The 15,000-nt window shown below is 39.3% G+C and overlaps 2 protein-coding genes across 7 annotated transcripts in view; both read right to left on the minus strand.

Annotated features, from left to right (window-relative positions):
* The window catches only part of amer3 (APC membrane recruitment protein 3), a 20,827-nt gene extending 11,857 nt beyond the window's left edge, over positions 1-8,970 (minus strand). The window contains exons 1-3 of one of the 4 annotated variants that reach the window (XR_006928799.1): positions 8,364-8,970; positions 4,708-7,433; positions 1,069-1,137 (exon numbers count right to left, since the gene is read on the minus strand). Coding sequence is in view for 3 of the 4 variants with exons in the window: in XM_046876129.1 (XP_046732085.1) it covers positions 4,713-7,412 (2,700 nt within the window). In the remaining variant the exon portion in view is untranslated. Of the gene's footprint in view, positions 3,490-4,467; positions 7,434-8,363 lie in introns of those variants that run through there. The other 3 variants (XM_046876129.1, XM_046876130.1, XM_046876128.1) reach the window with 3 other exon arrangements.
* Positions 8,971-9,201: 231 nt separating this feature from the next.
* The window catches only part of atr (ATR serine/threonine kinase), a 19,724-nt gene continuing 13,925 nt past the window's right edge, over positions 9,202-15,000 (minus strand). For all 3 annotated transcript variants that reach the window (XM_046876126.1, XM_046876125.1, XM_046876127.1), the window contains 13 exons: positions 14,693-14,872; positions 14,217-14,359; positions 13,953-14,050; positions 13,583-13,815; positions 13,306-13,440; positions 12,914-13,114; positions 12,691-12,834; positions 12,297-12,447; positions 11,838-11,994; positions 11,574-11,727; positions 11,073-11,224; positions 10,810-10,915; positions 9,202-9,868 (listed from right to left, as the gene is read on the minus strand). In XM_046876126.1, coding sequence (XP_046732082.1) covers positions 9,695-9,868; positions 10,810-10,915; positions 11,073-11,224; positions 11,574-11,727; positions 11,838-11,994; positions 12,297-12,447; positions 12,691-12,834; positions 12,914-13,114; positions 13,306-13,440; positions 13,583-13,815; positions 13,953-14,050; positions 14,217-14,359; positions 14,693-14,872 — 2,028 coding nt within the window. In that variant the 3' untranslated portion in view covers positions 9,202-9,694. The remainder of the gene's footprint in view (positions 9,869-10,809; positions 10,916-11,072; positions 11,225-11,573; positions 11,728-11,837; positions 11,995-12,296; positions 12,448-12,690; positions 12,835-12,913; positions 13,115-13,305; positions 13,441-13,582; positions 13,816-13,952; positions 14,051-14,216; positions 14,360-14,692; positions 14,873-15,000) is intronic.

Genomic DNA, 15,000 nt, shown 5'->3' on the forward strand with positions numbered 1-15,000 from the left:
CTGCAGGCGTAATCGCGTCACTGTGATGTGTGTGAGATGACGTGAGTTTGTGTGTTATTGCTGTTTATATTGTGTAACGTGACGTTCAGTGGTTTATATTTTATTTCCTGTGCAGTATAAACTCCAGCTGTGTAACAGAGAAAACCTCTAAAGATAAACACACATTTAATTGTGACTGCACCGCTAACAGGCTAACAGGCTAATTACATCATCAGCATGATCAAATTATTACAAAAATCTGAAACGGAGAAAACGCTACAAAGCACAAATACTTTATATCTTTAATTAAATTCAAATAATCACATTAAAGTAATTTAATTTAAAATCTATTTTAAATTATTTTTTAATAAATATTCATTATTATTTATTATTATTATATTAAGAAATTAGCAAATATTTAATTTGCATTTTAAATTTACACTCTTACTAATTTCAATTACATTCATTACACTGCAGGTCTCGTCTTCTCAACACACACACACACACACACACACACACACACACAAAGTTCTTAAAGTTCTTCATTCGTGTATAAATAAATAATTCGGTAACATTTCTTCAGGTTACAATGAAAAAATAACAACCAACCAAATAACTAAATTAAAATAAATACAAAATATATGATAAAATCAGTCACTGTAAAAGAATTAAGGAAGTTTAAAAAAAAAATAAAACAAATAAAAAGAGGCATAAAATAAAAACATGAGGGTGGTGTTTCACAGAGAAAAAAAAAAAAAAAGTAAAAAAAAAAAAGTAAAAGAACAAATCTGAGAGTTGAAAAGACAGTCGTATAAACATCTTTAAACAGGTAGAAAATACAACTTTAAAACAAAGATAACTGTATAATACAGTAAAGTAGATCAAACATTAAAAAACTAAATAATACTTTTATTTATATTTTTATATGAAAATAAATAAATATAATAAATGAGAAAAGAAAAATAAATAAATAAAAATCTGTGATGCAATTCGAACGAGGTAAATAATAAAAAAAAATAGATTAATTTTATAAAGATATTTTTGAAAGAAAATGTTATAACACACACACACACACACACACACACACACGTTTGTGTGGGTTATGATGGAGAGATGATATTAGCTGCCTCATAGCTGCTCTGAGTGAGAGACGAGAATCTGTGGAGAAAAACAAGAGCAAAAATTTGATAATGTAACAAACAACTTAAGTTTTAAACTCGACACGTGAGAATAACCGTCATAAACGTGACACAGTCAAATCACGTTAAACTGCACAATGGGTATCTGTGGTTTCCTCTATGCCAGTAGATTGATTAAGGGTGTGTGTGTGTGTGTGTGTATGTGTGTTTCCTGTATCCCAGTAACCAAAATACTAGTGAAAACTACGCTCTTCTACACTTCTGGATCTGGAACCTCCTGAATCTTCTTCCAAGCTTCTAATCATCAGTGAGGAGTGTATTAGACATGAGAAACAGTAGATAGACAGCTAAATAGATTCATTGACTCTCCTCTCATTCTGAGTCAAAACACACACACACACACACACACCAGGTGCTAATAGTGTGTTAGGGTCAGTCCTCAGTGGAGTGTATGTGCCGGATTAAACAGTTGAGACAGTGCGAGTCTTTCTTTCCTGTTCTGAATGAGGCTCCAGTGTCTCTTACATCTGCTCATTACCCTATCCCTCATTTACCCTGCCTGTCCTCTGTAGTGCAAACCCCTCCCCCCCCATTCTCTTTATTAGATCTTTATTTACACAGCTGTAGTATTTATTACTCTTTTAATAAACATTGTATTTCTCATTGCTGTTTTAAATAAACTGAATATCATCAGTAAACGCAGTGATTGAAAATATTAACATGGGTGTCTCTTGGTTTTAGTCATTTAGTGATAAATAAAGTCTGCAGCGCCATCTAGTGTTAAAGACACAATCCTGCCTTCTGACTGACTCCAAATCTGTATCATTTTTAACAAGATTTCACTGCAGACAGACAGACAGACAGACAGACAGACAGACAGACAGACAGACAGACAGATAGATAGATAGATAGATAGATAGATAGATAGATAGATAGATAGATAGAAACAGATGAGACAAATCACCAGCCAGGAGCACTGAGAGACAGGACGAGGAGACTGTGAGGACGTGGAAATTGATGAATGATAAAATCAGTGATCTGATTGGCTGATGAGAGGATTTACAGATCAGCATGATTATAGACCTGGACGATTTAAATGCATGTCCATTACCACAGCAGATGATGGATCTTTCTGCACTTTCTCTATAAAAAGCGCAGGAGATCTGGAAAACCAGTTACCATAGCAACAGCACTTCTACAGCTACAGCTCGTCCAATGAGGATTGTGAGATTTGCATTAATTTAAACCTGCACATTCGAGAATCTTCTAACCGTAATAACACAAATACGCTGATGTATTTATTACACGTGTACGAGTACGATGCTGAAGTCTTTCATCTGTCTGTGATTATTAGAGCACCATATTCACCTTCATTTATTTATGAGAATTATTTTTGTATTATTATAAATAATAAATAGATGATAGAATAAAACATTTCTCTGTCCATGTGCCATTACTAATGAATTAATCTGCTGGATTTCACTCGCACTGATCTTTTAAAAAGATTAATGAGACGAGCTGATCACAGGTCAGAAAGAGATCACACTTTATCCAGATTTTATATCGTTTTTATCCAGTTATATGTTTTATTCAGATTTATTTGTATTTATATATATATTATTTATATACTGTTACAGTGGACTTAACAGTTTTACAGAATTCTGAAAATACTTTTAACTAAAAATAATATTCACTATATATACACAATATGTGCATAAAATATTCACACAGAGGGGCAGGAAATGTCAAATTATACGAATATTTAGAAAAAATTGTAATTAAACAATCTTCACTGACTGAGATGCGTTTATAAAAATTTGTAATAACTGTGATAATAAAATAAAAACAAAAATACTATAAATCTTGAGACCCTTCAACCATGAATCATTAAAACTTTATGATGTAGATGTAAATGATGTTTAGGATGAAGGGTTTTGTGGTCAGTAAACAGTGAATCTGGTGTACAAGAATCTCTTCGTTAAGCAGCGAAACCCAAAAGGCTATTAATAGATGAGTCCGTTCTCCTGATGTCCTAATTACAGATTCAGCACAAATACTAGTATATTATTACTCTTCTAAACCACACACACACACACACACACACACACACACACACACACACACACACACACACACACACACACACACACGTCCATTAACACTACATTTGGACCTGAACAAAGACACTTGGTCCCCAGAGCCGTGAGGAACTCGTCATGATGTATCCTGGTGTCCTATACTCTATATATAGAGAGATTTCTCCTGAAAGCACTGGAGGACTGCAGGATTCACACATGACTCCACCTGTTCAATCGCTTCCTCTCAGTCTGTAATCAGGTGTAATGAAAAGCTGCAGTCACGGAAGACGTCTCTATAAAATTAAAAACAACACTTTTAAAACAGGGGAACACCAGGAGTAACCCCTGGAGGAGCATCTCTTTATAACCTCATTCACACCTAGAGGCATGTTTCAGATATTTAATCCAATTAATGCATGTTTTCAGGAGGTGGGAGAAAACCAGAGAACCCAGAGGAACATATGATATTAACCAGGTGAGTAAATGAGGGATTTAGATCTTTAAAAATGCCACAGCTAGATCATGAATAAGAACAGAAACTGATGTGGTTCTGAGGCATTCCACAATCATTAACTCAACGTAGCATAGTGTAGCATATCTAGAAAAGTACTTACTAAATGACTGACAGGTAAAGTTCAAATCCCAGCACCACTAAGCTACCACTGTTGCAGGGTTTCTGCAGGTTTCACCAAGTCAAATGTAAGATGTTTTAAGACCTTTTTAAGACCATTAAGAATTTAATTGAAGACCGAGATCACCATAATGAGAAACCACAAATACGTTGTTAGTGACTGGCGTTACCCGAACCCTAAATTCATTTATTTTCAAGCTGAGTATCGCTGAACTTCCCCATAACTGGAAAATAAAATCCGTTTAATGTCTGTGGTACAGTCTGAGAGACTCGCGCCAATAACAGAAAGCTGATTGGCTGATGCACGTCGGTCTCATTTGAAATCGTAATACAACAAATTATATTTGGACTCACGAAAGAAAGAACAACGCCATGGAAACAGACGAACACAAAAAACTCTGTGGAGCATTTCGATGAGCACTAGAGGCAGCATTACATGGACATGAAAATTAAGACCTGTTTATCTTTTTTTATCAATTATTTAAGAGATAGAACGAAGAATTGGAGACTTTTTAAGGCCTAAAATTTAGATTTGTAGAATTTCAGAATGAAGAAGTGTTGGGTTCTTAAGCAACACCCTCAAAGCTCAAACAAGGCAACATCTCAATATCTGTAAAATAATGGTGATGTGGGCCGTGGGTTAGAGGGATAATGAACCGGCTAAAACAGATCTTTAATAAAAGAAAGAAAACTAGAAACCTGAACGTTTTCCGGTCAGTTTTTATATCGTCCAATCCAATCATCTGGGACTCCCAATAGTCCTCATCTCCAGAAGTGAATCTGGTTTAAGTGTGAAGTGTGGACTATCTGTGAGCTTCCTGAGAATTGGAGTGAAATACACTGAGATATGAGATGAGACTGTAAATAGACAGAATCGGACCTGCTTTATTTCTTCGTCCTGAACCTTTGTCTCATCTTCTTCTCCTCTGAGGTGACACTGTCTGATAAAACAGCCCTGGATCCTGGCAGTTTTCTGTCTCGTCGTGACCTTTCATGTGTTTTGTCCTTGATGGCGTTGTGGTGCTCTTTTTTATAGAAATGAGAGGAAGTAGCACTTGTGAGAGGAAGTGAAGTCGGCCTTGAAGCTTGAGATGTATCCGTGTCCATGAAAGGATTAGTTTGTAGGTCACGTGGTCTCTTGTATGTTTCTAGAACTACATTTTGGGATCCGTTATTTGTGAGCTCCTCCAACTCCATGAGAGACGGTCTACACTCAACATGGCTGAAACTGCTTTTCACGTGTGTTTTGTCACTCACTTTTCGTGTGACATTGCTTTTCTTCTTGGGCTTGGACTTGACACACTTCCTGGTATGATCTTTCCTCTGATAGGTATCGCTTGATTGATTTGCGACGGGTCTGGTTTCCTGATCAGAAGGATGATGATACTGATTAAGCTTCAGTGAAGACATTTGATTAGCACACTGCTCAACTAGCGAAAGAATACTAATGTCACTTGCTATACCGCAACTGCTGCTCGGAGAAGGAAGCGATGCTTGAGGACTTCCTGCAAACCTAGCTTGGTAAAGATTTGCAGGAGGCCACAGCTTTGATGTCTTTATTTGCTCGATGAAGGAGGTACACGAATGGCACAGGTGCAACTCTTTGGCCCCGTGTTTTAGGGACGCCTTACAAGATCCACAAAGAGATTCTTTGTTAATGGCAAGCACAAACAAGGAACTTGTTCCCGAGCCAGGAGAACATCCAGCGGGAGATTCCCAGTCCTTGCTGGGTGTTGATGGTGAATTGATATTGAATATCCGGAAGCACACATGACTTGTTGGGGTTCTGGGTTGGCTCTCTGGTGTTGTTACGACTCCAGCTTGATGTTGTACTGTGTCTACTGAGAAATGGCCATCTACTTGACATGGCTTGCTCAATTTAAGGTCAGCTATGTTGTCTCTACTACAAGAAGCCCTCACACCTGTTTTACTTAGAACATTAGTAAGATCCGTTGTTTGAAACATTTCTTCTTGGCAGACATCTCCATTAGTGCCAGTGCTGATCCCTGGGCTTCCCAACTCTGCTTTCTTACTATTGAGTGTCCTGTGTTTCATCCAGTTGACGATACCCATAGCCAGGGAAATTTCTGTATCACAGAGCTTCAGTAAGCAGTCCTTCCCAACCCAGTTACTCTGCAGAAAGTCCTGGCTAATCAGGTCTACTGATAGAGGAGGTGCCAGGTTTTCTTCTGATCCAATATGGAAGCTGTACATGGATAACGGGAGGTCTGGACTCGGCAGCTCGACGATGCTGCTCGGTAGATCCAGCTCGTCATCAAAAATGGGGGTCATTTCAGCCTCACTGGGGTCATAAAATAACTCATAGAGAGCATCTCCACTGTAGGTGTCTCTGGGGATTTTTCTGGTAAAAATTGGCGTTAGAGATTGTCCAGTGTGATCTTCAGTAGAAAGACAATCACAGTAACCCTCATCGCTGGTACTTTCTTGGTTCTCACTTTTCAGTGTCAGTGTATGACTCAGATTATTTTCTTGTTCGGTCATATTTTTGTTCAGAACATTCTCAACGTCATACGCAATCTCATTCGAAGAAGAAGAAATAGAAATTGGTGTCGAGGTTTTATTCGATTCTTGGCTTGAACTTTGACTCAAAAGAACGGTTCTATTGATTGCCTCCCACATTCCAAACAAATCCAAGACTTCAGGGTGAGCAGGTGATGCGAGCTGCTCCATGCCTCCCTGGAAAGCAGCAGGACTTTGCTTCAGAGTTTCGCTGGTACCTCGGCCTGTTTTACGTTTAGGCATTCCTTCTAGAGAGACCAGATATTCCTCATCTGCGAATATCTCTCCACACCCAGCTTGAGAGCCAAAGCTTTTCAGTGACACGGCATCCTCGCATACGTTAGCGCAGTCATCGCTCGAGGAGTCAGAAAACGTATCGTGCGTTTTGCGACAGGCTCTGGATTCACGGCATCTTGAGGATCTCCTTGTCTGTTTTGTTGTCTGTCCATATTCACGACTTGGTGTACATGGTGTCATTGCTTTCTCTCTATTCGGCTTTTTGTGAACGAAAAGGTCTTTGATGGCCTTTTTGGGCTTCCGTAGAAAGATCCTTTTCTTTGGAATGGACTTGGCGATGGAAGGCACGAACGGCACTTGAGGTGTCAGATTGCGGTAATCAATAATTTCCCGGTTGTTGGCTGAAGGATCCTGATATTCACGTAACAACCCATGAGTTGTACCAAAACTAGGAAAGCTAGCACTGTTCACCAGCCTGGAGTGATGACACATTTCTGGTGTCCACGCTTGCTCTCTATTTACTGGACTGATCAGACTCTCTGGGCTACTATCCATCACACAGTCGTAGGTTCTGCTCTTTCTCACATAATCACAGCTTAAGTCTTGAGTACACCCATCTGAGAAACTGGGACTGATCTCTGGAGAAAACGTGTCCAAGGTGTTTGGAGACAGTAAGTTCTCTGAGGATACGTTTGGATTGATTTCATTCATAGATATGTAATCCGAGGTGCTGAGAGAGCCATGTCCTCCAGCAGACTGACCTTTACATGTCCCAGATATAGGATTTGTATCACCTTGAGACCGTTTTCGGTTATTTGAGAACTCCATATTGGTGATTCACATTTGTTACTGCAGAAAGGGAAAAAAATTATAAATGAGTCTTTTTGTTGTTATTATATCATATTTTACTTCAAAACAAGATGTATCGAACAATGGGATAAAGAAATAAATCATTTCAGATAGAAAAAACAAAACAAACAGCACATGGTTTCAGTAATTTGCCTCTAGAGGCCGCTCTTGTAAGGAAAGCAAACCGGAACCCGGAAAAACTAACGGTATGGATTTTTGCTGACACATTAATCGTCCCCGACAATAAATTATCAGGGACAGTTGCTCATCAGGGACAAACTTACTTACAAAGAACATATTTACATTTAATCACCACATTATCTGTGTAAAGCTGCTTTGAGACAATGTTCATTGTTAAAAGCGCTATACAAATAAAAATGAATTGAATTGAATTGATTAATCATCAAAGCTGATGAATTGGTCGACCTGTAATTTAAATAATAACATAAAATGCTATGAAAACTTTGTTAGTTGTTTAGTTATAACCTTTACATATAATTACTTTATAAACACTCTAGTAATTATTTTTGCATGTTCCTGGATAATAATTAAGTTAAAGGGATTCGTTTAAAAATTTAAAATACCTACAATACCTACCTTTCCATCTATAATGGAAAAAGATTATTATTTAAAATGTATTGATGTTGATTCTAAGTGCCATCACTATCATTTCATGCCCTCAGGATATCAGGATTCTCTTCTTTAATACAATAAAACAGACATAATTTCCTTCTGGTTGACATTAAAAAACACACATTAATAAGAAATGTGAGAAATATTGCAATTTTTGTAATTATTTTCAACGTTTTTTCATTTTCAGCCCAGGATTGTGAGATTGAAATAATGAGTCTATTGAAGATCTGCTAACGGCTAGTTGGTGTTTTGAGCTGAAATCCTGAGAGAATATCAGTCATGAGAAGACCTCGTTACCTCCTCAGATCCCGGACATGGCGGAGAAAAGCTCCAGGTTCCTGCTGCAGAGTGAGACAGTGGAAAATCAGCAGCAGATCCGCGGGGTTCGGTTCACTCCCTCAGCAGCATGAGGTGCAAGTGGCGGGAAAATGGCGTTACCTCAGGTCACGAAAAACGGCGGGCTTTTTCACCCCGTGACCAGCGCGCGCCATGAGAGCTTTACAGAGGCGCGAGACGTCTGAGTGCGCATCCGTTACCTGTAACCGCGCCAGGAGATGCTGCGCGCTCGTGCATGAGAGAAGCTAGATGTAATGTGGAAAGCCAAAGGGCTCAGAAACGTTCTATACTGTACATATAGATGGATGAAGAAGGAGCTGAAGAGATTTTTTTTTGTAACTCTAGAAACTAATAGTGCTACTGTAAACACATAACTCCATAACTGTTCATACGTGTTAATTCTGTACTCAGACTCACTAATGGTTTAAAGCACATTAAGAAGGTAAGAAATGTCCCAAATGAACTCTTGATAAGACACACCTGGGACCTGAAACCCATTCCAGGTGATGACTTGAGTCTGATGAGAGAAAGACAGGAGTTTGTGAAGCAGCTTCAAAGCTACATGGAGCTACTTTGGACAATCTAAAATATAAAACATTTACTTGGATTTTTCAGTATTAATGTACGATTTTGAAAATAATACAACTCCATTTTTTACTGGTACTGTGTGTATTATATTATATATAGACATATACAATAAAGAATTCTGAAATGGCTAGACATCATCCAGTTAGAACACAAAAGTGACAGCAAAAAAAAAAAAAACAGATGTCTGCTGAAAAATTTAATGCAAAGTGAATCATTGCAAAACTATTTACATTTATTTAACCAGGGGAATAAACACACCAGTGTTTCATGAAGGTCACAGCAGGAAAAATGAACTTTTTAAACATTAGAATTTTTTTTCTATAAAACAGTAAACAGAATGGAGAGTCAGTGCAAAACATCAGAACCAGTATAACTGTTAAACTTTAACTTCTGGTTTTAACCACAAAAAATAAGACATAATTACCAGATTCACCTTTAAATTCACTTTTTGCTGTAATTGTATTTCATGCAGTCCTGCAGATTTCCCCTTTTCTCCTTCCTCATTTGTGATAGTTTACAGTACTCAGATGGTATTGTATATAACTATGAATTAATATTATCATATAAATCATTATGATTTATTGTTTCTTATTAAAAGACAAAGTTAACATTTTTACTTCAAACCAGGAAGTGAAGTGCATAAATACAAAATGACCAAACAAATCCCCAATACCCAGCGTGTGGTGGGACGGGTGAGGTTGGGCTCAGAGGTACGGTCCCCAGCCCAGGTACATGAGACACAGCAGGTTATCATCTGTGGCCTCCTGAATGAGGTAGTGAACGTGTCCCTCAATGGACAGAGGAAGTCCCATCACTTTATTCCTGTTCTTGATCACACCCTGGAGACGCTGATCAATGTCCTGGACGTGGGTTTTCGCCTGCAGGATAACATTCATAAAATCAACAACTCAAAACGAGCAGAAACACACACAGATCAATCACACACACACACACAGATCCATCACACACACACACACACACACACACACACACACACACACACACACACACACATCCATCACACACACACACACACACACACACACACACACACACACACACACATCCATCACACACACACACACACACACACAGATCCATCACACACACACACACACAGAGATCCATCACACACACACACACACACACACACACACACACACACACACACACACACACACACACATCACACACACACACACACACACACACACACACACACACAGAGATCCATCACACACACACACACACACACACACACACACACACACACACACACACACAGAGATCCATCACACACACACACACACACACACACACAGAGATCCATCACACACACACACACACACACACACAGATCCATCACACACACACACACACACACACACAGAGATCCATCACACACACACACACACAGAGATCCATCACACACACAGATCCATCACACACACACACACACACACACACACACACACACACACACACACACACACAGAGATCCATCACACACACACACACAGATCCATCACACACACACAGAGATCACACACACACACACACACACACACACACACAGAGATCATCACACACACACACACAGAGATCCATCACACACACACACACACACACACACACACACACACACACACACACACATCCCTCTCACACACACACACACAGAGATCCATCACACACACACACACACACACACACACACACACACACACACACACACAGAGATCCATCACACACACACACACACACAGATCCATCAAACACACACAGAGATATAAAACATCAGAGTCTGTATAGTAAACACCTTCTCATTGACAATTTCTCCAGATTCGTTGACTTGTGTTTTTGAAGAACCCTTTACTGGTTTACTCCACTCCACTAAAGGGTCATGAAGGAACGTCTTCAACACGCTAGGATACAAAACGAATAAAATAAGAGAACAAATAAAACAGATCATCTACACTAAGTCCCCTCTTATATCTTATTTATCATAAATGTAAACCGTAATACATTAGATTTTGCATATATATGTGTGTGTGTGTGTGTGTGTGTGTGTGTGATTTAAACCTCATGAGCGGTTCTCTCTGGTCCCTCATGAGTCTCAGTGTGACCTCACAGGCTTGTCTAAAAAGCCCCTCGGTTCCCATCGGCCCCATGGCGTGCACCATGTTCTGCGTCAGCCGGAACGGAACCACTTCAGGAACATCAAACGTCTCGCCCTACAACACCACATTACTGATTATACACACACTTCTCTCATGAGTGACATTTCTGTTACATGATCCGTGATATGAGTTTACACTCGTCCCAGTGTTGATATCAGGAATGTTGATCATTACAATTTGATATAAAAACAATTTACAGTAAATGTAAGACATCTGATGTAAACACTGATGTCACATCACAAATTATTTAAATGGTTACATTTTCCACCAATGACCAAAAATTGTGCTGCGTAAAGGTGGGTACTTTTCCGGATAACTAACACACACACACACACACACACACACACACACACACACACACACACACACACACACACACACACACACACACACACACACACACCTTGTTGAAAAGGCAGTTGAAGTCAACGTGTACACACTCTCCAGTTTGGGAATCAAACAGAATGTTTTCTCCATGACGATCTCCCAGACCTAGGATGTAGCCCACCATGGACATGACAGCTGTGGAGCGGCAGTATGCAGACCTGCTGTTGTACCTGCAAGCATGCGCACACACACACACACACACACACTTTTTCCATTATGTTTTTTTCCCATTGACAATATGATCAATTTCTCAACAAACTCTAATTTAAAGGTGCTGTACCAGGAGATTGGGTCAGGGAACGTTCTGAGAAACCACTCGTGAAACACAGGAGGGTGTCGAGCACACAAAACATCTGTGTGCAGCTTCAGTTTCTCCTGAAATGATGCTGTTTTGGGCAAAATCATTTTCCGCAGCTCCTTCCCCGTCAAATATATACCTGTTACATTATTATTATTATTATTCATTAAATCATAATTTTTTTTAATTCTTCTTCTTTATATTATTACATTTATTGCATAATACTAATTGGACAGATGATGGTATTTGTGTGACCATTGTAGTGAAAAGAGAATAGTGAATAGTAAAGTGAATATTTACACTATTTATTAATTAGTAAATAGTAAACTAGTAAACTATTTGTGAATAGTAAATAGGGTAGAGTGAATAGTGTAGTAAATAGTGTATAGTGAAAAGGGAATAATATATAGTGAACAGTGAGCAGAATGGGTGATAAAACACCTTTTTCCTTGTACAGTTTGGTGAGAATGTGGCGAAGGCCGGCCGTGTTGTTAACCCACTCCACGATGCCGCATTCTTCATTTAACGGAATCACGGCATACGTCCGAATGTGGAGATCTCTCCTTCTGGACTCCGCATCTTTCCTTAGGCTCTAAAACACAAAACCACACTATTTGCATTATTACCCATAACATGTAAAGTGCAGTTCATTTGCATGTTGCCACGCCCCCAAAACTCCATAAATGGTCATGTGCACAGAGCTGAATAGAAGTCGTTAAAATAAGTGAAAAGAAAAGCAGTAGTACGTTTGTTATAAATAAGGATATGTTGTGTTTTATTTTACTATAATTTAAAACCATTAAAATAAATAATTTTTACTTTGAGGTTTAATTACTTTATTAATGAGGCAATTAAATTCCATCAGCCTGCAGTCTTTCCTCAGGTCATCTTTAGGTTTGCACATCATCGTGTAACATTTTCCGTCTGAGCCTTTCAGAGAGATTTTCTTCGGTTTCTGGAGAGACGCCAAAATTTCCACCTAAAGGGAAAAAATCACATTAGAAAATTAGGTCACGTGACCATCAGCAGATAAAATGTGTGGTTCTTAAAGAGCTCACGTTGTCGTCGAATCCGGATAAGTAGACCCAGTGTCCGGGGAAGGCGTCATGGCTGGTGTTGGAGCCACCGGTGGAGGGCAGCGTGGGGATGAGGACTGACTGCAGCGGTATGAGGATCTCACTGAAACTCGACTCCTCCACCAAACGCTTCAACATCTTAAAGTGCACACTCATACTGAGAGTGGGGCTGTTCCCATCCACCTAAAACACACACACACACACACACACACACACACACACACACACACACACACACACACACACACACACATTTATGGAAAGCCAAATGTCCCATAAGGCGTTTCCAGGAATTTTTTCTGGATCCCGATTAATCAGTGACGGAACCTTAATACTTAATTATTCATTATTATTGAATTAAAACTCTCTCTCACAGGTTTGTTGCAAAGCTCCACCAGTTTGTCAGTCAGTCTGTTCGCATCTCCAATAAATTTCCCGAACGACCCGTTGAGACTGACTGCTTTCTTCAAAATCTCCTTACATCTGTTCATCCGGGTTGGATAAGACGACTGAGCAAGAAGAATTTTTTTTTAATTCAAATTATAATAGACATAAAAAGTAATTAAATAAAGATGTTAAATAAATAAAGTCAAATCTCATTATGGGCAGATTAGAATCATTTTTATTATAATATACAGGCAGATTTCTGACCTTTGACACAGCAGCCATCATCCACATGGCCTGCTGAGGGTAAGCGAGGAACACTTTAGCAATGATGTCCATGAGGACGGCGAACACCTCGTCGTTGGAGTGACAGATCCGAGAGATGAGCTGCGAGAACGCGGTGAGGAACTGATACGGAGCGAGGTGTAGTGTGTGTTCACTGATCACGGCGTTAATTTTACTCAAATCTGTCTTCATCTGAGCTCGATCTGAACGACCCGCTGGAACACACACACACACACACACACACACACACGTGCACCTCAATCTATTTGTCCATATCTTTGTCCTTTGTTCTGGGGTTGTCTATGATAAACTGATCTTTGTATTGTTTTCTCTGAAATAAATGTTTTTATACCTTTCTCCACTTCATAAACTTTTGCACCAAAATCGAGCCACAGTGTGAGCATGCGAGGCATGGCCTGGTAAATGTACTGATTCCCAAACTGCAGCGCTCTGAAAGAAGTACACAGTTGCAGAAAAGAAAAGAAATGAGAGAAAGAGTAAATTTAATGCAGTCTGTCTGTTTTTTTTTTTACAATCATTTCAACATGATGCAAATTTTTAAATAAAAATAAAACAAATGGAGAATTTTCTAGCTCCAGGATGTAAATGGACATACTTTCCAAAATAAGTGACGATGTAGCGGATGACGTTGCCCTGCTTCTCCATTTTATTGTCCGTCACCATCGGCATCAGTTTGTCATAATACTTAGCTAAATAAAAATTCCCATCTTCCCACTCAGGTAACAGTGTAGTGACATCCTACACACACACACACACACACACACACACACACACACACACACACACACACACACACACAGGAAAACAACGTCACCATGGGTTACTATGGTAACTATATCAACTATTTAAATGCATAGGACCCATATTGCTTGTTCCACCGGTTACCATAGCAACCACATCACTTGCTCCACAGGTTACCATAGCAACCAGAGCTCCCTTTCCACTGGTTGCCATAGCAAACATATAACCTGTTTCACTGGTTACTATAGCAATTGTATCATTTATTTCTAACAATCCTTCTTGGATGAGAGGAAGAAACATTTTGGTGATCTCCTTCCTGCAACATCTCACCCTGTAGATCTTCATGATGGCGTTGCTCTCAGAGTTTGCAGTCTCCTCCATGTAGCGGCCAACCAGCAGCAGTGCTTTTCCTTTAATCTGGATCCTCCTAGGATCTGAGAGATGTTGGCCTTCAGGTAAACACTGTTTTACTCCCTTCTGTAGAACAATGAGAGCCTGGTGCACATCACCCTGCAAACAAACACACATACGCACACACAGAGTTACGCAGATGATCAAGATTCATTGACACAGATACAAAGTTCCTCAGTTCTATTTTACCCAGTACCAAAATCCACTATCGGTCGACCTCTATTACG

Source organism: Silurus meridionalis, chromosome 20, assembly GCF_014805685.1.
Source record: "Silurus meridionalis isolate SWU-2019-XX chromosome 20, ASM1480568v1, whole genome shotgun sequence".
Taxonomy (NCBI): Eukaryota; Metazoa; Chordata; class Actinopteri; order Siluriformes; family Siluridae; genus Silurus; species Silurus meridionalis.